The 20,681-nt window shown below is 36.5% G+C and overlaps 2 protein-coding genes and 1 pseudogene across 3 annotated transcripts; 1 reads left to right on the top strand and 2 right to left on the bottom strand.

Annotated features, from left to right (window-relative positions):
- The first annotated feature begins 1,502 nt into the window (after positions 1–1,502).
- Positions 1,503–3,972, top strand: LOC149000099 (rust resistance kinase Lr10-like). The gene is made up of 3 exons (XM_089140650.1): positions 1,503–2,196; positions 2,738–2,764; positions 2,855–3,972. Exons 1-3 carry the CDS (start codon positions 1,560–1,562, stop codon positions 3,970–3,972), a joined length of 1,782 nt encoding a protein of 593 aa, XP_088996776.1. The 5' UTR covers positions 1,503–1,559.
- Positions 3,973–7,739: 3,767 nt separating this feature from the next.
- Positions 7,740–13,230, bottom strand: LOC149000098 (rust resistance kinase Lr10-like). Its single transcript, XM_089139120.1, has 5 exons — positions 13,191–13,230; positions 9,446–10,595; positions 9,158–9,182; positions 8,945–9,007; positions 7,740–7,784 (listed from the first exon to the last, which is right to left on the bottom strand). The coding sequence occupies exons 1-5, from the start codon at positions 13,228–13,230 to the stop codon at positions 7,740–7,742; spliced, it is 1,323 nt and encodes a 440-aa protein (XP_088995246.1).
- Positions 13,231–14,354: 1,124 nt separating this feature from the next.
- On the bottom strand, positions 14,355–19,714 carry LOC149000097 (rust resistance kinase Lr10-like; annotated as a pseudogene). Its single transcript, XR_016170804.1, has 4 exons — positions 18,628–19,714; positions 16,235–16,267; positions 16,096–16,116; positions 14,355–15,849 (listed from the first exon to the last, which is right to left on the bottom strand). The product of XR_016170804.1 is annotated as a rust resistance kinase Lr10-like (transcript).
- Positions 19,715–20,681: the final 967 nt, after the last annotated feature.

The following is a 20,681-nucleotide window of genomic DNA, read 5'->3' as shown; positions in this document are numbered from 1 at the left end:
TTATCAGATAAGCATTCTTGAATTATCCCCACTAGCATTGAGATAGATCTATAACTTGCTTTCTTCGTCTAACATCGTCTGCTCTTCTAACTTGATCGTTAGAGACATTACTCAATCAACCCGGTCTAGCACGTTTTTGCAGGTTCACTCGTCAACGTTGCTGAACAGGATTTTGATACAACAATATTAAAGCGAAAAAATGTTACATGTATATGCTCATATGGGTCAGAAGACCCCTTAATTTCAAATAAGAAATAAAGTCAACTCAAACCCTGTAACAATAGTTGCCCAAGATATACCTAATTATATTTTTTCCTAAAAATTTTTATATTTATCAAATCTTCATAGAAAAAAGATTTATTGTAACAAACTAACATTTCCAATGGCATGTTTAGTTCAAGAGTTTAGAGATTTAAAAAATCTAAACATTTCAAATCTATGGAGTCATGGTTCATAAAATTAACTATTTGCTTAGCTTGAATTTTTTGGATAAAATCTGTAGATTCATCGTAAAAAAAAATCTATGTAGTCATGGTTCAAATGTTTAGTACTTTTATAGTAGGGATGAAATATTTGGATTTCACCTCGTACCCATAAATCTACAGATTCATGTTTTTAGTGTTAAAATATGAATCTTTAGATTTCATGAATCCAGGGATTCACACAACCAAACAGATATATGTGAATCCAAATATTGAAATCTCTAGATTCATATAACCAAACATGCCCTAAAGCTCTTGAATTTATTATTAAAGACCAATGTCATAAGGGTTGTTAATGGTATCATCCTTTCAAGTTTCAACTGATATATTTAATTAATTAAAATTATATAAAAATTTAATTGAAAGACACAATGGAGGCAGGCGTAATTGGACCAGATAACCCTGATGTAAAAAATAATAAATAAATAAAAATTGAAAAAGGTTACAAGTAATCTCCAACAGTGACAGCTACAAGTTTGATGATTTTAAAAGGTGGAAGTGATAGCTCTCTTTCTCTCTCTTGCTTTTCACACTGTATCATTTAATTTCCTATGTCTCTTTCATTGTCTTAGGCAAGACTAGATTGGGAGAGAAGATCTAAGTCAACCTAATAGTTACAACTTACAAGGTAGCTTTCCATATGTATGGCAAATGGCAATAGCGAACAGTGGAAAAATATAAGTCAATCAATCCTTCTTTGAACTTTGACCGGTTAGTGATGGTTACATATGCTTTCGCATTCTATTTCCAGAAGAGAAAGAAACTCCATTAATGATTAAAGATAGCATTTCTTCCTCATCATATGTCATAAATGATGTAAAGGGGAAGAATAAATGGTTATAGGGAGAGTCACAGAGACGGAAATAGGAAGCACCGCATGTTCTCTAATAATTCTTGATTTTTGATGATAATAAAAAAAAAAAAAAAAAAAAAAAATTTATACGGTTTAAATCCAATTATTTACACGCCTTGGGATAGTTGACACAAGCGAGAGCAAACTCAATGGAGATTCGTGTGATGTTCGTCGTCTCCTCCTTGCTCTTGTTCACCATTGTAACTTCGTTTCAAACTGATTGCATGTTACCGTCAAAGCGGTGCAAGAAAACTGGTCCAGAAATTCGATTTCCATTCTGGATTAAGGGGCAGCAGCCCGAACACTGTGGCTATCCTGGCTTCGCTGTCTCTTGTTCTGCCACCAAAGAAACTCTGTTCAAGCTTCCATTTTCTGGGTCCTTCTCTATAAGGAGGATTAACTACACAACACAGACTTTGGATATATACGATCCACATGGCTGCCATCCCCAGAGGCTTTTTCATCTCAATTTTTCTTCTTCTCCCTTTCTTCAAGAATATCAACAACCTGATGATCCGGAAAGTATCACTTTCTACAATTGTTCAACGACAAAACCAGAACGAGATATGCGAGGCAGTTATGGAAGGAACCTGATTTCCTACCTTGGCGTCCCTGGCCACCAAGTTTATGCCCTCTCCTCATACACACCTCTAACATACTTGCCCTTATCTTTTTGCAAAAAGATTAAGACAATCTCAGGATTTAGTGGAACATGTTTTTATGTTAGACTGAGTTGGTCTCAACCATCTTGTGGAGGTTGTGAAGCAAAGGGGCAATACTGCAAATTGAAGAACGCCGGCAGAGTTGGACCAGAAACTGAATGCTTTCCGGTCCCCAAATCGCCTTCACACACAGTTTTTGGTAAGTACTTTGGTCTCTGGTCTCTTTCATAATTTTAAGTTGGATTTTCATGGAACCCAATTCTCGATTGCCCTTCTACTTTACTAAGCACTGTTTAGATTCTCAGGACTTCTTTAGATCACTTACTGGGTGGTGCCAATAAGATCCACAAACATTATAAAGGTCTTACCCAGTTTCACAAGGACTTCTTTACATGGAAACCAAACTCTGGATTGTCCTACCTTACTAAGCACTGTTTAAATTCTCAGGACGACTTCAATTCACTTACTTGGTGCCAACAAGATCCATATTCTATATAAAGGTCTTACCCGGTTCACAAGGTTCCTAAGTTTAGCAAGATTTGAGGAGAATCAGATATAGGTAGCCTTACCTCTGTTCCCAAAGAGGACGATTTCTATAATCGATCTGGACCTAAGACCAAGTGTTGAGCAGAAGGATAAATTGACGGGTGCACCAAATACGACCTTTTGTTTATATGGGTGTTGATCAATATACCAATATACCTAGAAGAGTAATTTATTTTTCTTTTTTCCTTCTACAGATCCATCAGCTAAGAGAATTCTTACAGGTAATTAAAGCCACATCATATTCAGCTTTAGTTAGATTCATGTGTCAATTCTACTTTCTCTCTTACTAATTGCTAGTATTTTTGTCACAGGCGTAACCATAGGTACCTTTCTTCTTGTTGTGGTATTAGTGGCATGCATCAAGCAATATCATGACTACAAATCAGATAAAGTTGAAAAAGAGAACCAAGTGAGGATTCTAAAGTTCTTAGATGGCTACAAATCCCTCAAACCCTCAAGGTATACATATGCTGATATTAAGACGATTACAAATCAATTTAAGGAAAAATTGGGAGAAGGAGGTTATGGCAGTGTGTACAAAGGAAAGCTCTCCAATGAAATTCTAGTTGCTGTTAAGGTCCTTGACAGTTCCACTGGTGTTGGAGAGGACTTCATAAGTGAAGTTGGCACCATTGGCAGGATTCATCATGTAAATGTGGTACGCTTAGTGGGTTTTTGTGCAGATGGATATAGACGAGCGCTTGTCTATGAATTTTTGCCAAATGGGTCACTAGAGAAATTCATCTTCTCTAGAGATTCTAAAAGAGCAGTCCTTGGTTGGGAGAAACTCCAAGATATAGCCATTGGAATAGCCAAAGGAATAGAATACCTTCATCAAGGGTGTGAGCTACGCATTCTTCATTTTGATATTAAACCTCATAATGTCTTACTAGATGACCACTTCAATCCTAAGATTTCTGATTTTGGCCTTGCAAAATTATTTTCCAAGGATGAAAGTGCTATCTCCATGACTAAAGCAAGAGGAACAATAGGATACATTGCACCTGAAGTGTTTTCTAGGAACTTTGGTCATGTTTCTCATAAATCAGATGTTTATAGTTTTGGAATCATGTTGCTTGAAATGGTGGGTGGGAGGAAGAACATTGATAACACTGCAGAGAACACAAGCCAAGTGTACTTCGCCCAATGGGTCTATAATCATCTGAGTCACGGGAAAGAGTTGGAAATTAGGATAGATGAAGATGGAGATGTTGGAATTGCTAAGAAGCTAACAATTGTGGCACTTTGGTGTATCCAATGGTACCCAGTTGATCGCCCTTCAATGAATGTAGTGGTTCAAATGTTGGAAGGAGATAGAGAGACCTTGAGCATGCCACCCAATCCTTTTGAGTCTACAATGCCTTCAAACTCTGATTTAGCTAATAATGTAAGACCCCTTGACAAGAAGCTACCAAGCATACTTGAATAAGGGGTTGCCCAATTTGTTTTTCTCTTTGATTTCCATGTAAGTTAATCAGTCTGTGTGGACTACTACTCATAACTTATTTTAGCCATGTTTAAGGTATAAAAATCAATCTTGCTCTTTTGTTCAAGTTTCTAGTTTGATTCTTGTGTGTAGTCCTTCTTCTTCTTTCTTTCTTCTTTTTTTTTTTTTTTTTTTTTTTTTTTTTTTAATTTTATTTTAAATTTTTTTTAATTTTTTTATTAGCTATTTGTACCTAATTGCTATCGCTTTGTTGCCTTGTGTGCCGTATTGTCGCCTAGATGCCAAAGAAGTCCTTTTTTTTTTTTTTTTTTCCTCTCTCTCTCTCTCTAGGGTTCTTTCTTATTTTACATAATCAAATACTTGCATGAACACCTCTGTCCACCACTGGGACACTAGGTCTATAACTATCTTTCTATGAAAATGTTGATTCACCTTCATGCTATCAAGAACAAGTCTATAACTATCTTTCTATGAAAATGTTGATTCACCTTCATGCTATCAAGAACAAGTGTAAAAGTTGTATCTTAAATAAAAAAGGTGGAACTCGATGACACCATGTATTCACTATGCATGGTGAGGTTAACTTCATAGATGCACAAAAATGAAGATTTTATCCAAGAGGAGTGAATAGGTTAGCTTTTGGTTACCAATGGTCTCACTGAAGATGGAGGGTCAAGATTCCTTGAGTTCTTAATTAAGAGCTTGGGCTTCTAGGCAATGCCATTAAGAGCTTCACAAAGTTTCTACCAATACTGGGGATCATTGGATGTCTTTGAGGATTCAAGCCAGGAAGGGGTGAAGATGGACTCAATTACTATCTCAAGTGTTTGTGCTCTTTTAGACAACTTTCCATGGGAATGATGATTCATGATCAATTTATCAATGCATGCATACGGTTGGAGTTTGCTATAATAGCGACCAAAACCTGAATTAACATGATATCTACTTGTATCAATGCTTAGTGGATAAATGGAGCTAGTTTGTGTTCTTTGGTTCTAGATAATTAAAACCGCTTGTGGAGAAACAACCACGCACCTTAATAATCAGGGTCACAAAGACAATTAAGGAAGAGAAGAACCGTGCTAGTGCAATCAAAGGACATTACACCAAGGAACACAATTAGGAGAGAGCATCAAGAATCATAGTGGAAACATAGGAAGACAATTGAAGAGAGATAGACGATGTAATGAAAAGCTAAACCAAGAGTGACAAAAGCAACACACCAAAAGAGAGACATTTAAAACAAGGGAGTTGCATTTTTTGGTTAATTTTAGTAGGCAAGTTACTCCTTAATTAGAAACCAAACAACTAATTTATTGTAGATCACAATTGATTTGATCGAATCGTCAAATTGTATGTGTCATATGATGATGAACAATCTGATAACTGTGATATGGGTGATGACTCTCTACAATTGGATGATGTTCCACTGTTCCAAATAATGCTCGAAAAGGTTTTGGAGGCATTTGTAGATTCTCAGTGGGGGACTCTAACATTTCTATGACTTTATTCATGGTAGGGCGATCACAAGCTTCATTTATATGCACGACAATGCCACTGCGATCAACTTTTTTGCTGTTTTTATCTCATCCTCAGTTGCATCTTTCATTTTCAAATCTTCAACTTCATTTAGAAATAATGCAATTTGTAAATGTATTTAAGATTTTAGGCTGAGTTAGTCTCAAAAATGTCAAAGAGTTTTTACCGAAATCGGTATTTTTACCTTGTAGAGGTGCTTTTTCATCTTCCCGTTTACAATTGAGGAGGAAAATGAAAAGAAGATTTTTAATATTTGGTTTGTTTGGTTAGAAACGAGTTGATCCACGGTCCAAGTTAAACCCATTAAACCGAGTCAGTACCACATCATTTGATTGGCTTTTGTACACGTGGCAAAATCTCTTTCTCTGGCTGCAGCCATCGGTTGCTTCAAATAAAATCTGGGTTAAAGGAAGGGAATATCCAATTGCTGGTTTGGGCTGAGGAAGGGAACATCCAGATTGCTCGATTTTGTATTTTCATGATTTTTGGGTTAAATTTATTTGGGTGCAATGCATGCATACATATATACAGCAGGTTTTGGTTATTAATATTGTAATAGCGTCTGCATATTTTTCTTTTAACTAGCATGTCTCCAGGGTATGCTGTACTTCCGCAGGTTCATCTGCCTTCAGCCGACTCCTCTACTACAGATTCAACTGGAGAAAGGATTTTTGGGCAAACAAAAGAGAACCCGTTTGCAAACCCTGGTGCTCTTCTTAAGGAAGCTCAGAAGAGATTTCTCTGGCTTCAGATTGAGGTACAGTGACTTTCATAAGTGATATATTAGCATTCCCGACCCACCTTCCAATTGCTTTTAAATTCAATACTTACCTCGCACTTGTATCTTCATTTATCTGGTTGTATTACTTTCTTGGTGCCGAATACAATGGCCTGTTTCTGTGGTTAACATGGTAAAAATTTGAGTTTTTTTGTGTCGTTGCCAGGTCCTACAAACCAGACGAAGCTTCCACAGCAATACAAACTGGAAGAATCCATGAAAAGGGTTCCACCACGGCATCAGATAGCAAGGGAAAGGCTATTGCATCTTCATCATCAACTAGTACAGACTGCAGCCGTGATGAAGAGAGCGAAAGCAGTTAATAGGATCCATACTCTAGAGGAGACAGAAAAGCATGTTCCAAATCTCACACTCCTTTTTACCGTTTTAATTTTTAAAATTTTTTTGTGCTTATCGGTTGTGGTTGATGAGCAATCTTTGGAATTCTAGATCAACCTTTGTACTTTATGTACTCCGAGGAAAGAAAAAAAAATGTCAGATGTCTAGGTATTTACTGTTCAAATCGGTATTTGCAGTTGTTGTAATCTGATTTTGAGATACATGTTTCTCGTGTTCTTTCTTGTGACTAATTTTACAATACTCTTCTTTCTCTTGTGTAAAAGAAACTCAAGTAATATATCTATGTTCCCCTATTCTTAAGAATGTGTTTACCTTAATTTAAATTAATAAAATAGGTTGGTATATAAATTTAAGAACGTTTTTACATTAATTTACATCAATCTAGTAGTCAACTAAACAACTTGTAAAATTAGTTTCATCTTACTTAATTGGATCAGTTATTAGAAATTCCAAGATTGAACTTGTCTCGATAGTCTCGTATCTCTTATCCTTCGGCCCTCATTGCTAGAACCTCAATTATTCGATCGGGACTTCTTCAGTCCATTAAGAATGAAGTGAAGAATTTGGTTGTGGAATCTGATTATCAAGAGTTAATCAACTAGATTCTTTCTTCTTGTCCAGAAAATGAAATTGGACTTATAGTTGGAGATATTTATAGGCTCAAGGCCTCTTTGGCAAAGAAAGCTTTGTCGGTGGAGCTTCCGATAGTGTGGTCCTCTATCAATCATTGGCTCAATCAATATACAGTGTTGATGCCAATGCTTATAAAGGCTCTTTGATCCAATAAATTCCTTTTCTATCAAAATAAAATTCACAATTTTTGGAATTGATATCTGATACTTACTTTTGGTCTAATGCCATTTCGAGTTGGCCTCTATCAGAATTATTTGCCTCTGATTATAAATAGAAGTTCAAAATCTACAATTTCTCTTGAGCTGATCATTTGAAATGATTCATCGATGTGGAGATATTTGAGTAAATTAATTAGTCACTAAAATTTGACAAGATTCAATTCATGATCATCCAATGGTGTAATAAACAAGTTTGTTTCATTTCTTTTATGCCAAATTAATCAAATTGAACCAATTTTAGGCAAATTTGAATCGGTTTCTATAAACTGAGACAGAAGACAAAATGGGAAACATTAATAAAAAGCAAGTGATGGGTTTACAGAGACACAAATCAAAGTTCAAAACCGTATGAATCGAGTGGTCTCCAACCTTTTCTGAGATTATTGGAAAACAAAAACAAAGTAAATAGTTTCTAGATCATTTAGAATTGGAAATCAACTTAAGAGGTACAACTCATTATAATTATGGCTGATATACAAGGATATGGGGAAGGAACATCTCATGGAATAGCAGCACTAAGGGATTTTGAAAAAGTTTTAAGGGTTTTTGGTGAGCGTAGAGTATAACAGTACTCAACTGGGTTTATTTGACATGGTTAAAGAAAACAAATCAACTTAAGAGGTACAACTCATTATAATTATGGCTGATATACAAGGATATGGGGAAGAAACATCTCATGGAATAGCAGCACTAAGGGATTTTGAAAAAGTTTTAAGGGTTTTTGGTGAGCGATGTAGAGTATATAACAGTACTAAACTGGGTTTATTTGACATGGTTAAAGAAAACAGGAGTGCAAGTTTGGTCCTGTAGCTCAAAGCTATCTTAGCTGCCCTGAGCCTGACTAGGACTTGGGCTCAAAATACTGGCCATGAGGGATAGTTCAAGTGGCCCTAATTCATGAAGATGAGGTTAGGTTTGAGTGACTATCTAATGTCTCATATAAGGAAATAATCTACTGGAAGTGTGAAACTTATTGATCCAATTGTCAGCAAAAGAAACATGTAAGAAATTCTTCTCAGGTTACTTGTGCATCTGATGATGCAAGGACATATTTATCTCTTAGTACATAATCATTCTGCTAATAGTCAGGAATCCAATCAAAAAGAAAATAGTTGATGACTAACACTAGCTGAAGACCAATATTGATTTCATTGAAACTCCATTGATTACTGCTCCTATTAGGAAGAAACCTCAAATGTGCAGTAGACCAAGCATAAAATCAAGACAAGGGACAACGATTTACTTTGTTCGGTCAAATGACCTACATCCAAGGATGAGTCCAGAGGTTTCAAGATAATATGCAAAACTAAATCAATGTAAAGTTAGGTACAAAGGAACTCTCAAATAACAACAACATTTCAGAGAAGGAAGAGATCAACCAAGAATTCATGGCATCACAACACCGAACACCATAGAAGGATCTCACCTGGAAACGCATAACGTCGACACATCCATAAGCAGCGCGAAGCTTAATCGAAGACAAGAACGCCTTCAAGCCACAAGGGGGAACCAATCACCAAGCCTCAAACCAAAGAGCAAGAGAGACATAAGAGAATCACACCTCAAAGAGAGAGAGAGAACACCCAACATGATTACATTCTTATGAAACCCTAAACCCAAAAAGGAGGTTTAAGAATACAGCAGAGAAAGGCTGAAATGCCCCTCTAAACCACAAGAAACCACTAGTAAACCACATAAAAAGAGCAGGACAAATATGCCCATGTTAAGTGAGATATTCCAACAACTCCCTGAAGCTTCTGCAAGTAACGCGGAGATCATTCAAAAGTTTTTCTCCAATCTCAAGACAAAGCTATGTTGTTACTGCAACACAAATTGTGAACATATTGAACTTGGATGATTTCATTTGGTTTAATTTTCGGATGAATAAATGAGACTTGATTATCATACCTAATATATGTTAGCTTACCTTTGATTTGATTGACTCGCTGAATAGTTATGAGAATAACTTGATGATTCTGATATAGATAAGGACTCTATAATTGTATGACCTTCTTCCTCTCTTCCAGATGAGGTTAGAAACGGCTTTGGGGGCATTTGTAGAAGCTCAGTGGCGGATTCTAACATTTCTATGACTTTGCTCATGGAAGGGCGATCAACAGGCTTCCATTGTATGCAAGATATTGCCACTATGATCAACTTTCTTGCGATTCTTATGTCTTCCTCTGTTGCATCTCTCATTTCCAAATCTTCTACTTGGGTTAGTTTGTCATATATCCATGATGGGAAGTAAAATTGACTAGAAGATTCTGCAAAAGGATTCACTTTCTTCCTTCTCCCTACCATATCCATTAGCAGCATTCCAAAACTATACACATCAGCTTTAAAGGAAACACCTCCCATGCTTGTGTAGACCAGTTCTGGAGCTATGTATCCTATTGTTCCCCTTACAGCTGTCAGAGTAATAGTATTATCATTTGTTGGATGGAGTTTGGCTAGCCCAAAATCTGAAATTTTTGGTGTATAATCCTCATCCAAAAGAACATTGTGAGGCTTGATATCAAAATGTAGAATTTGCATGTCACAACCTCGATGGAGATATTCAATCCCATGAGCCACTCCTAGGGCAATTTTATACATTTTTTCCCAACTACTTGAATATATATTATCCTTCTGTTCTTGAGAGAAGATGTAACTGTCTAAGGACCCATTTGGCATGAACTCATACACAAGAGCTCTTTTCGATCCCATAAAGCAAAATCCAACAAGTCGCACCACATTGACATGATGAATCCTTCCAATGGTAGCAACCTCATTTATAAAATCTTGCCCATTACCTTTAGAATTTTCTAACATCTTAATTGCAACAAGATTCCCACTACGAAGCTTTCCTTTGTATATAGAACCAAAACCTCCCTTACCAAGTTTGTCTTTGAAATGCCTAGTCATCTTCTTTATATCTGAATATGAGTACTTGATTAGTGATAGGTTGTTATGCTCTTGTAGGAACTCTTCAATGTTAGTGTCCAACGAAAGGTGCTTTTGTTGTTGCAGAATTTTATAGATGAGCCAGACAAACAAACACATATATCCCAAAATTCTCGGCACCAAGATGTATACTGGACACAGAAAATATATAAGCATGAAGGTCATGTAGTGAACATTAAATATCAAGTTAGCAAATCAAAACAAATACCAAGGGTATCTCTAAATAGAATGGGAGGGGTTGCACAAGGTAGAAGATATAAGACGATCGGCAACTCCGTTAAATAGGAAACTTGCGATCCCTAGCTATTAGTGTATAGGAATACATAACTAAGACTCTAATCATCCAAAGAAGCAGTTTCACATCTTACCTCTTAACTCGACACTCCGTACGACATTCCATACGGCATCTTGGAATGACAAGATGGAAAAAAGTGAGTCAAGAAAAGAAAAGTGAGGTGAAAAATACAGTTTATATTAGAAATTAATATGCAAAAAGGATGCAAGTTTTAGTTCTTACCAATAAGCTTGGTCAATAATCTTTCGATGAAGCCTACAATGTCAAAAGTGGAAAAATGTATCAGCCAATCACTTACCAGCCACCAAAATGTTAAATAAGGTAGATTCCTCACTCCCCCTGGCCTGGTCGTTCCTACTTTCTGCATTTAAATTGTGTGTTGGTTTTCTAAATTCGATTAAAATTTGAGGGCATTGCTAATGGTTGAATTAAAGTAATTCTCTGTTTTCCTATTTCATCTCTAAATCTCTTGATTGCAAATCATAAGCACGGAGACTTTAGATCTAGATTTGGACTTGAACACGGGGGACCCGGTTGACATAGATAAAGATCTAGCAATTGCGATCAAACAGCAGATACTTCAGTAAAGTAGAACCTGGTATTGGTTGGAAAGCTCTAAACCCTGAAGAAAATCTCTGCGACAACTATAGCTGAAGCCCTCTTTCCAGCCTAGGGTCTGATGGAGAATGTAAACGTCAGCAGACTGAAAGCAATTTGTTCCTTATTCTCTTGAGAAATCAACTTGAGATTTCTATAGTACTATCTAAAGGATCTTAGCTAGTTAAATCCTGCTACCTATGCTTACTTCCATTTTCAAAGTTGTTGTGACCTCAGAGACTGTGTTTTAAGAACATTAATCTTGGGTCCACATTGAAGGTCTCCCTCTTCATGTTGCATACTGAGCTAGTAGCCCAAAAAATAGCTTGCCTTGTAGGCAATTTCCTTGAAGTTGAAATCCCCATAGAGCTGGAAAGAATGCAGCAAAGCTTTTGCAGTTTGTAAGACCTTAGATCTGGGGATTCCTATTAGCACCGGAAAACATGATCAGCACTTCGAGGGTAAAGTATACAAATCGATTTTTATAATGGGGAAACATTTTTCAGAATTTTCAAAGGCAATCTGCTATATCAAAAATACAGCCGTTTCAAAAGCATGAACCCAAAACCGTCTAAGGCAAGAGGAGTGTGCCAAAAGAGATAGAACAGTCTCAACAATATGTCTAGGATGACGTCCAACAGCTCCATTTTTCTCATGGATATAGGGGTAAGAAAGATAATGCTCAATTCTAGACTCTTGAAGAAAGGTAAAAACACTCATGCATTGGGAAAATAGGGTCCCAAGTAGCAACTTGAACATTTTAAAAATACCAACTACTTCCTCTCATTCAAAGAGAGGCATTTCAGCTGACATAAATCAGCATCAAAACCACTATACAGAAACATGTTAAGTATCTGGACAAGCTGCACTTTCACTCTCTTGTATCTTTAAGCTTTGTTTATTCTTCCCATCTTCCCCAATTTTCTCAGTGATACTCATCTCCCAGAGTGGTTTCTCCTTAATAAAAGCTATCATTCCTGTTTCATAAATACAGCTGAAGATCGAGGACAAACAGCAAGTTCCCATTCAACTTCATTTATTCCAAATCCATATTCAGGATTTATTGTGACAATACACCGACCCAGGAATTACTAGTTTAGTAGTTCCCCTCAAATATGGTGTCATCTCCCATCCTAGCTGTATGCCCCTTCTATAGCCCCTGTTTCCATGGCCCTGAGTTTCAACAAGGACAGACAGATATGACCGTCATTCACATAAAACTCCATTCCATTTTTTCTTCAGGCGTTTTAGCAATAATAGTTCCATCAACAAGCCCCCATCATGCTTCCATAACCTCATTCTTCTCTTCATCGTTCTCTGTCTTACATCACCCCGTCTTGCTAGAACTCTGCAGCAATTAGATTCTTAAATGACTGAAAATCCCTTGTTAAGATCTATAGTTCCTTGGCTTGGCTTGGTAGGATAAATGCTATGAAAATAAAAAGAGTCAAATATTAAAAAAAAAAAAAAAAAAAGAAAAAAAAAAAAAGAAGAAGAAGCTCAAGCAGCTTTGATTGGATAACATGCAAGGCTTTCCTAAACTCTGAAGTAACAAGCTAACTGACCTCTAAGGGCATCAATGCCTTAGGATCAATATCAGAGTTTGTAATTTTTGGATGTCAGGTTTAATTTGGTTTGGAAGTCACAAACCTAACAAGCCAGGTTGCAGCATTGGGTTACAGCCATCGAATCCATATTGATTGGCTTATTTGCGTCTTTCTGCGCTTGTATGGAAGCTGAAATCCTTGGTTTGAGGTTTGAGCTGACCACCATTTGTAAGATTTGTTTCTCTTAAGACTTCAATTGATGGTGTTGGAATTTAATCTAAAATAACCTTCACCATCTCCATGACCTCCAGGCTCCAACTGCTTCATCTTTCACATGACACAGAATTTAAAGGATACAACCAGACTGGATCAACTGTAAGACTAAATATTCATCTTGTAAGCAAGAGATGAAACTGAGATGCCTACCTGAGAAAGCGGCAGTTTTCAACCACATTATAGTTAAAATATTTACATTCTTTTTGAATTAGGGTGTAATGCATACATATATACAGAGCAGGTTTTGGTTATTGATATTGTAATAGCATCTGGATATTTTTCTTTTAACTAGCAGGTCTCCAGGGCATGCTGTACTTCCGCAGGTGCATCTGCCTTCGGCTGACTCCTCTACTACAGATTCAACTGGAGAAAGGATTTTCGGGCAAACACAAGAGAACCCGTTTGCAAACCCGGGTGGTCTTCCTTCCTGACTATGCTTTTATCCCATTCAAAGTACCTGGTGCCAATAATATACCATCTTCTGGTCTAATGCCATTTAAGGTCGGCCTCTATTAGAAGGATTTGCCTCTAATTATAAATAAAAGTTCAAAATTTACCATTTCTGTTGAAGTGGTCATCTGAGATGATTCATCATTGAAATTTGACAAGATTCAATTCATGATCATCCAATGGTGTGATATAAACAAATTTGATTCATTTTCTTTTATGCCAAGTTAATCACATTGAACCAATTTTCGGCAAATTTGAATAAGTTTATATAAACCGAGACAGACGAACGAAATGACGAACATTATTAAAAGCAAGCGATGAGCTTATAGAGACTCTCATCAAAGGTTGAAACGTAAAAATAGTCTCCAACCTTCCTTGAATTTATTGAGAAACAAAAACAAAAAGTAAATAGTTTCTGGATCATTAGAATTGGAAACCAACTTAAGAGATGCAATTCATTATAATTGCAACTCTTTTTTTTTGGGTTTTGGTTAGAACATCATAATTGCAACTCCTCTTCAACGATTTGGACATCTCATACAAAACATTTCACAGTTTCATTTTTGGCCCTGATAGAAAGTGAGTAAAGGAGAAGACGAACAATAGCACTGTTGGGGATTTGAACAAGTTTTTTTTTTTGGCTGCGGGGGGGGGGGGGGGGGGGAAGGGAAGATGTAGAGTAGAACAATATTAAACTGAGTTTATTTGACATGGTAAAAAGAAAATATCAGTGCAAGTTTGATCTGGATAGGTCAAATCTATCTTAGCCGCCTTGAGCCAGACTAGGATTTGAGCTCAAAATTCTGGCCATGAGGGATTAGTTGAGGTGATCCATTTGTCAGGAAAGAAACATTAATCTTATTCACAGTTTACTCGTGCATCTATGATGCATATATTGATTTATCATTAGAAACATGCACCTAATACTAGGGATCCCAAAGTAATCAAAGACTAGCATTGGAAGACCCATACTAATGGCATGGAGACTATTGATTACTGATCCTTGAAGCTTTTGCAAGTACTGTGAAGATCATTCGAAGTTTGTTCTTCAATATCATGTCAATTTCTATGTTGACTTGATTAAAATACTTAATGGTTATCAGAATAACTTGATGATCCTAATATGGATGATGACTCTCTAATTGAATGATCTTCTTCCACTCTTTCAAATGGTGCTAGAAAAGGCTTTGGTGGCATTTGTAGAAGCTCAGTAGGGGATTCTAGCATTTGTATGACTTTGCTCATGGAAGGGCGATCTACAGGCTTCATTTGTATGCAAGATAGTGCCACTATGATCAACTTTCTAGCTATTCTTCTGTCTTCCTCTTTTGCATTTTCCATTTCCAAATCTTCTGCTTGGTTTAGTTTGTCATATATCCATGATGGAAAGTAAAATTGACCAGAAGACTCTGCAAAAGGATTCACATTCTTCCTTCTCCCAACCATGTCCATCAGCAACATTCCAAAACTATAAACATCAGCCTTAAAGGAAACACCTCCCATGCTTTTGTAGAACAGTTCTGGAGCTATATATCCTATTGTTCCCCTCGCAGCGGTAAGAGGAACAGTATTATCATTTGTAGGATATAGTTTGGCCAGCCCGAAATCTGAAATTTTTGGGTTATAATCATCATCTAGAAGAACATTGTGAGGCTTGATATCAAAATGTAGAATTTGCATATCACAACCTTGATGGAGATACTCAATCCCATGAGCCACTCCAAGGGCAATCTTATACATCTTTTCCCAACTATTAGAATAAATATTACCCTTCTGTTCTTGAGTGAAGATGTACCCATCTAGTGATCCATTTGGCATAAAGTCATACACAAGAGCCCTTTTTGATCCTTCAAAGCAAAATCCGATGAGCCTCACCACGTTGACATGATGAATCCTCCCAATGGTAGCAACTTCATTGATAAAATCCTGCCCATTACCTTTGGAATTCACTAACATCTTAATTGCCGCTAGATTCCCACTTTGAAGCTTTCCTTTGTACACAGACCCAAAGCCTCCCTGACCAAGTTTGTCTTTGAAATTCATAGTCATCTTCTTTATATCTGCATGAGTATTGGATTAACAGTAGATTGTTATGCCCTTGTAGGAACTCTTCAATATTAGTGTCCAAGGAGAGGTGCCTTCGTCGTCGCAGGACATAAGAGATGAGTAAGGCTGGGCAACACATATATCCTAATAAAGTTCTCAGCGCCAACAACGATGCTGGACAAAGAAAATATATAGCATGAAGGTCAAGCAATGAATACTGAATACCAATTTAGAAAATAAAAAATAATACCAAGGGCCAAGGCTATCTGTAAACAGAATGGGACAGGTTGAATAAGGTTGAAAACATAAGATAATCAACAATTCCACTGGATGGGAAACTTGCAATCACCCAAAGTGTATAAAAATGCGTAAGTAGAGATTCATAAATCATCAAAAGAAGTAGTTTCACGTCTTACGTACCTATCTGGATGGCAAGAGATTCTGCAATTTGGAATGACCACAAAGGGAACGAAGTTAGTCGAGAAAGCAAAAGATAGGTGAAAAATACTCTTTATATTAGAAATTAATATGCAAAAAGGAAATAAAGGTTAACTCTTACCCAAATAGATGAGCAAGCAGTCTTTGCTGTTCCCTACAATGTCAAAGTGAAAAGAATGTATCAGCCAATCACTTACCAGCTACCAAAATCAAATAAAAGGGTAGCTATGTTCTATGCGACAACAAAAAAGAGTTTTTGCAGTTCCTTCTGGGTAGCAAAAGACCAAAGGTCAAACAATCTCCAACTATAGCTGTGGATTATTTGTGTTTTTCTGTTCACAACTTAGAAGTGCCGTTTGCAAAACTTAGTAGCCAAGTTCGTGAAAAAGAAAATTACATTGGCTAAATTGATTTATATGTGATAAGAAATAAATATGCATAAGAAGATCAACCAAAATAAAATAAAATTTGTTTTGGTAAATGGATAGATTATTTATTGAGGAGAAACCGACGCTACAGGAGGAGATTCATGAAACCAGGGAGAGGATTGCATGTAGCTTTGAATTTTTTTTTCTGTCTCAACTCCCAAATGGTTTTTTTTAATCAACCAAATAAAGTAGTAAAAACATGGGAAGGACAAGGAAAATATGTAAATTTAAAGAAAAATGAAAAATAACCAATGAATGAAGGAAGACATAATATACCAGGGATGATAATATAACAAAATGGAGGAAGACTCATTCTAATAAGTTAACGGAATTTCAATTAAATTGGGCATGCTACTATGGAATGTATGTTGGTCAAAATTGTTAAATAAATCAGGAGACACAGATATAATCATGAGAAATTAGAAGACGACAATGTAAAGAATATATTAATACTAATTAACACGAGAATTGAAATACACCCAAAAAGAACTTGAACCGGAAGTAAGAAGAGTAAGGAAGAAGAATCGTCGATGCACGTTAAACAGTTTCCTTAAAACAGATTCGTCTCCTCCACAGTGTGCTTAAGGATTCAACGAATGTTTGTCTCCCAGGATACAACGACGAACAATGATGTACTTAGTACAAAGTATATCGCAACGACGAACTTGACATGTGCCTTCCTTCTATCACCGTTGACAAAACTCACAAATCGTTTTAAGAAGACCCTTAAAGCACACTTAGCATTCTTCTTAAATCATAAAAGAAAACACAACACAACAACTATCTTCACCAAGAGGGGATCCCTATTTATAGAGGAGGCCTATGTCTCTTTAAAAAGCTTGATAGATGAAAAATCATAATCACTTATTACCAAACTTAAAGAATTAAGTTATGAGAAATGAAAAGCCTTAGACATTAATAAACAAGCTAGAAACGAAAAGTTTCTTGGGAAATCAAGAGTCCCCAAAACCCTCCATAACTATGCTAGGGAAATGAGAAGTTTGTTGTTAGCCGGAAATAAATGGTCTCATGACCCTCCATTCATGAACTCACCTTGGGAGATGAAACACCCAATAGTCCATAGATATTTCATACATTTATTTCCACAAACTCTTTATATGAATGATTTTCATTCACATTCACTCATGCTCAAAGAGCATATTCCAACAATGTACGTATTGGTTGAGTCTTTTGCATTTTGTCCGAAGGAAAAATTCATGTTTTTCACCTTCTAGGAATATTAACAAAGAAAAGTTTTCTAAAATCTTGAATGCACTTGATAGAGGAGGATCATATGTCCTTACTTGAAATTTGGCTCAATGTGTTTGGCTACTAATATGTTTGAAGTAATATATTCTTCAATCATGACACTTTTTTCATGATCACAATCATTGAATCTCAAAAATACCATATATCACAATCTAAAAGTCATATAAAATTTTTTCATGGAAAGGCAACAAATACACGTTATCGTTAGAGGAGTTAAAAGATGAATAGCCTAGGAAATTATAAAGGAAGTAACCTGAGCTCACCTGGAATACTTAGGGATGTCAACAAGCTGGACTGGGTCGGCCAGCCTTGAATCCTAACTCTACTATAGATACCTAAGTTGAAACCCAAGTCCCACCCAACTCTGTTAAGCTTTAAAAAATCACAACCCTAACCCAAGTCGCAACTCTATTAGGGTTTTTTTAAGCATGACCTGCCTTGATTAACTCAGTAGGGTCAGGTTGATCCTAGCTAATTTTTATCACTTCTTATTTGAAGCGTTAAGTTAATAATTTTACACTAAAAGTCATTTTTTTTTATAATTATTATAAACAATGGACTTGAATGTGATTAATTGAAGCAAACCTTGAGGAGTCTAAATTAAATTTACCCTTAATTTTCAAGTTTCCTTCTATTAATTTCTCCAGTAACCAAACAGCTTATTAGCTTACCGTTTTTCACTCATTCAATTTCTAAAACTAAACTCAACGAAAAAAAGAAGAAAAAAAGAAATCTAAAACCCAAAGTAAAGCATTACCGAACCTAACTGAGAAATAAAATAAATATTTAAAACACAAAGTAACACATTTCCACTTACAATTTAAAGACGTGCAATAATAATCGGTGAAGCAGCGGGGAGGGTTGGAAAGATCTCGGCTGGGAGAACAATACTGCCATATCCCATTACAGCTGTCGCAATCAATCTGATACCATGAGAGATTAAACCCCATGGCCATCTCATGGTGTATCTCTGAGTAAGAGCGTTTACCGACTTCTTGCAAATCAATAGGAACCATTTTGCCGATGGTACACGAGTCTGGTATCTCTGAAATACTTAAACTTCCATTTCCCACATAAACGTAAGAATATTAGGAATCTGAAGAAGAAGAAGAAGAAGAAGAGAAGCATTGATGCATGGAGAAGTACTCACAAAGGGTAGAATAGAATTAATAGGGCTTTCACAACTCAAGAAAACTATGTAGTTTTCCGACCACGGATACCCATAGTAGTAAGGCTCTCTGATATGAGTGAGGTTAACGTATTGTGTCAGGGAATAAAGAGGTAGGGAGGAGCAATTGTGAATCTGGAGACCGGAATCAACCACTCTCATATTTCGATTCTCATAAGAGATCGTCTCTACATAGTACTTCCCTGAATACAAGTATAGCACGGTGTGATTATTCTCACAGGAGAGATTGTATCGAGGGTCACCGCAGTCGGGAGGATCGGTTGAGAGGCGAAAAGGCCAGCTGATGTTCACAAGGTTCCCACATGAAGAAGAGTACGTTGCAGGTTTTTTGGGCATCACAAGACTGAAAACCAGTGAAGGAAAAGGCAAAGATGGAGATGATGATGACATACCCTATGGATGCTGAGACGAAGCAATTATAAGCTCTTCTCCCCAACATATTTGCTGGAGTCACTGGAGTGGGTCGGAGAGATGAAAGAAGCTGGATGAGAAAGCTCAGAGTTAAGAAGGCTTTCTAACAAAGCTTCCTGGCCATCGAACGTGAATATCTATAAATCCTATCCATGTTGCGCAAATTTACGAAAGGTAAAATTCTGTGTACAGGAACACCAGATCTTCTACAATGAAAATTTTAGATTCTTCACCTACTGGGAATTTTCTGGAGCTTTTGAAGCACTTGACTGGGGATTCTTCTGTCCCTACGTGAGATCTGGATCAAGGTGTTTGCCTACTAATGTTCGAGCCATTTCTTCTTCAATTCTGTTAACTGATCTTCTCACGCGTCTTTATGACCACAAAATCGTTGGGAAAAAGAAAAAAAACAATTAAGATATTTATAGGCTCAAGGCCTCTTTTGATTCATGTGAATTTTTCTACATTTGTCGAGGTGCTAATTCTGTGGTTTACTCTTTCGCAAAGATGACTTTGTCGGTGGAGCTTTCGATATTGTTGCCTTCTACCAATCCTTGGCTCAATCAATATATAGTGGTAATGCCAATGCTTATAAAGGCTCTTTGATTCAATACATTCCTTTTCTACCAAAATAAAATTCGCAATTTTCGGAATTGATATCTGATACTTACTTTTGGTCTAATGCCATTTCGGGTTGGCCACTATCAAAATGATTTGCATCTGATTATAAATAGAAGTTCAAAATTTACAATTTCTCTTGAACTGATCATTTGAAATGATTCATCGATGTGGAGATACTTGAGTAAATTAGTCACTGAAATTTGAAAAGATTCAGTTCATGATCATCCAATGGTGTAATATAAACAAGTTTGTTTCATTTTCTTTTAAGCCAAATTAATCAAACTGAACCAATTTTAGGCAAATTCGAATCGGTTTCTATAAACAGAGACAAAAGAACAAAATGGGAAACATTAATAAAAAGCAAGTGATGGGTTTACGGAGACACAAATCAAAGGTCAAAACATATGAATCAAGTAGCCTCCAACCTTCCCTGAGTTTATTGGAAAACAAAAACAAAGTAAATAGTTTCCAGATCGTTCAAAATTGAAACCAACTTAAGATCGAGGTGCAACTCATTATAATTACAGCTGGCCTACAAGGATATGGGGCAGAAACATCTCATGGAACAACAACAGTGTGGGAATTTGAACAAGTTTTAAGGGTTCTTGGTGAGTGATATAGAGTAGAACAAAATTAAACTGGGTTCATTT

This window comes from Hakea prostrata, chromosome 11 (genome assembly GCF_041222555.1).
Source record: "Hakea prostrata isolate BN-2017 chromosome 11, UWA_Hpros_2, whole genome shotgun sequence".
Lineage (NCBI taxonomy): Eukaryota > Viridiplantae > Streptophyta > Magnoliopsida > Proteales > Proteaceae > Hakea > Hakea prostrata.
Note: the sequence above shows the minus strand (reverse complement) of the source record. Positions and strands in the feature narration are given on the sequence as shown.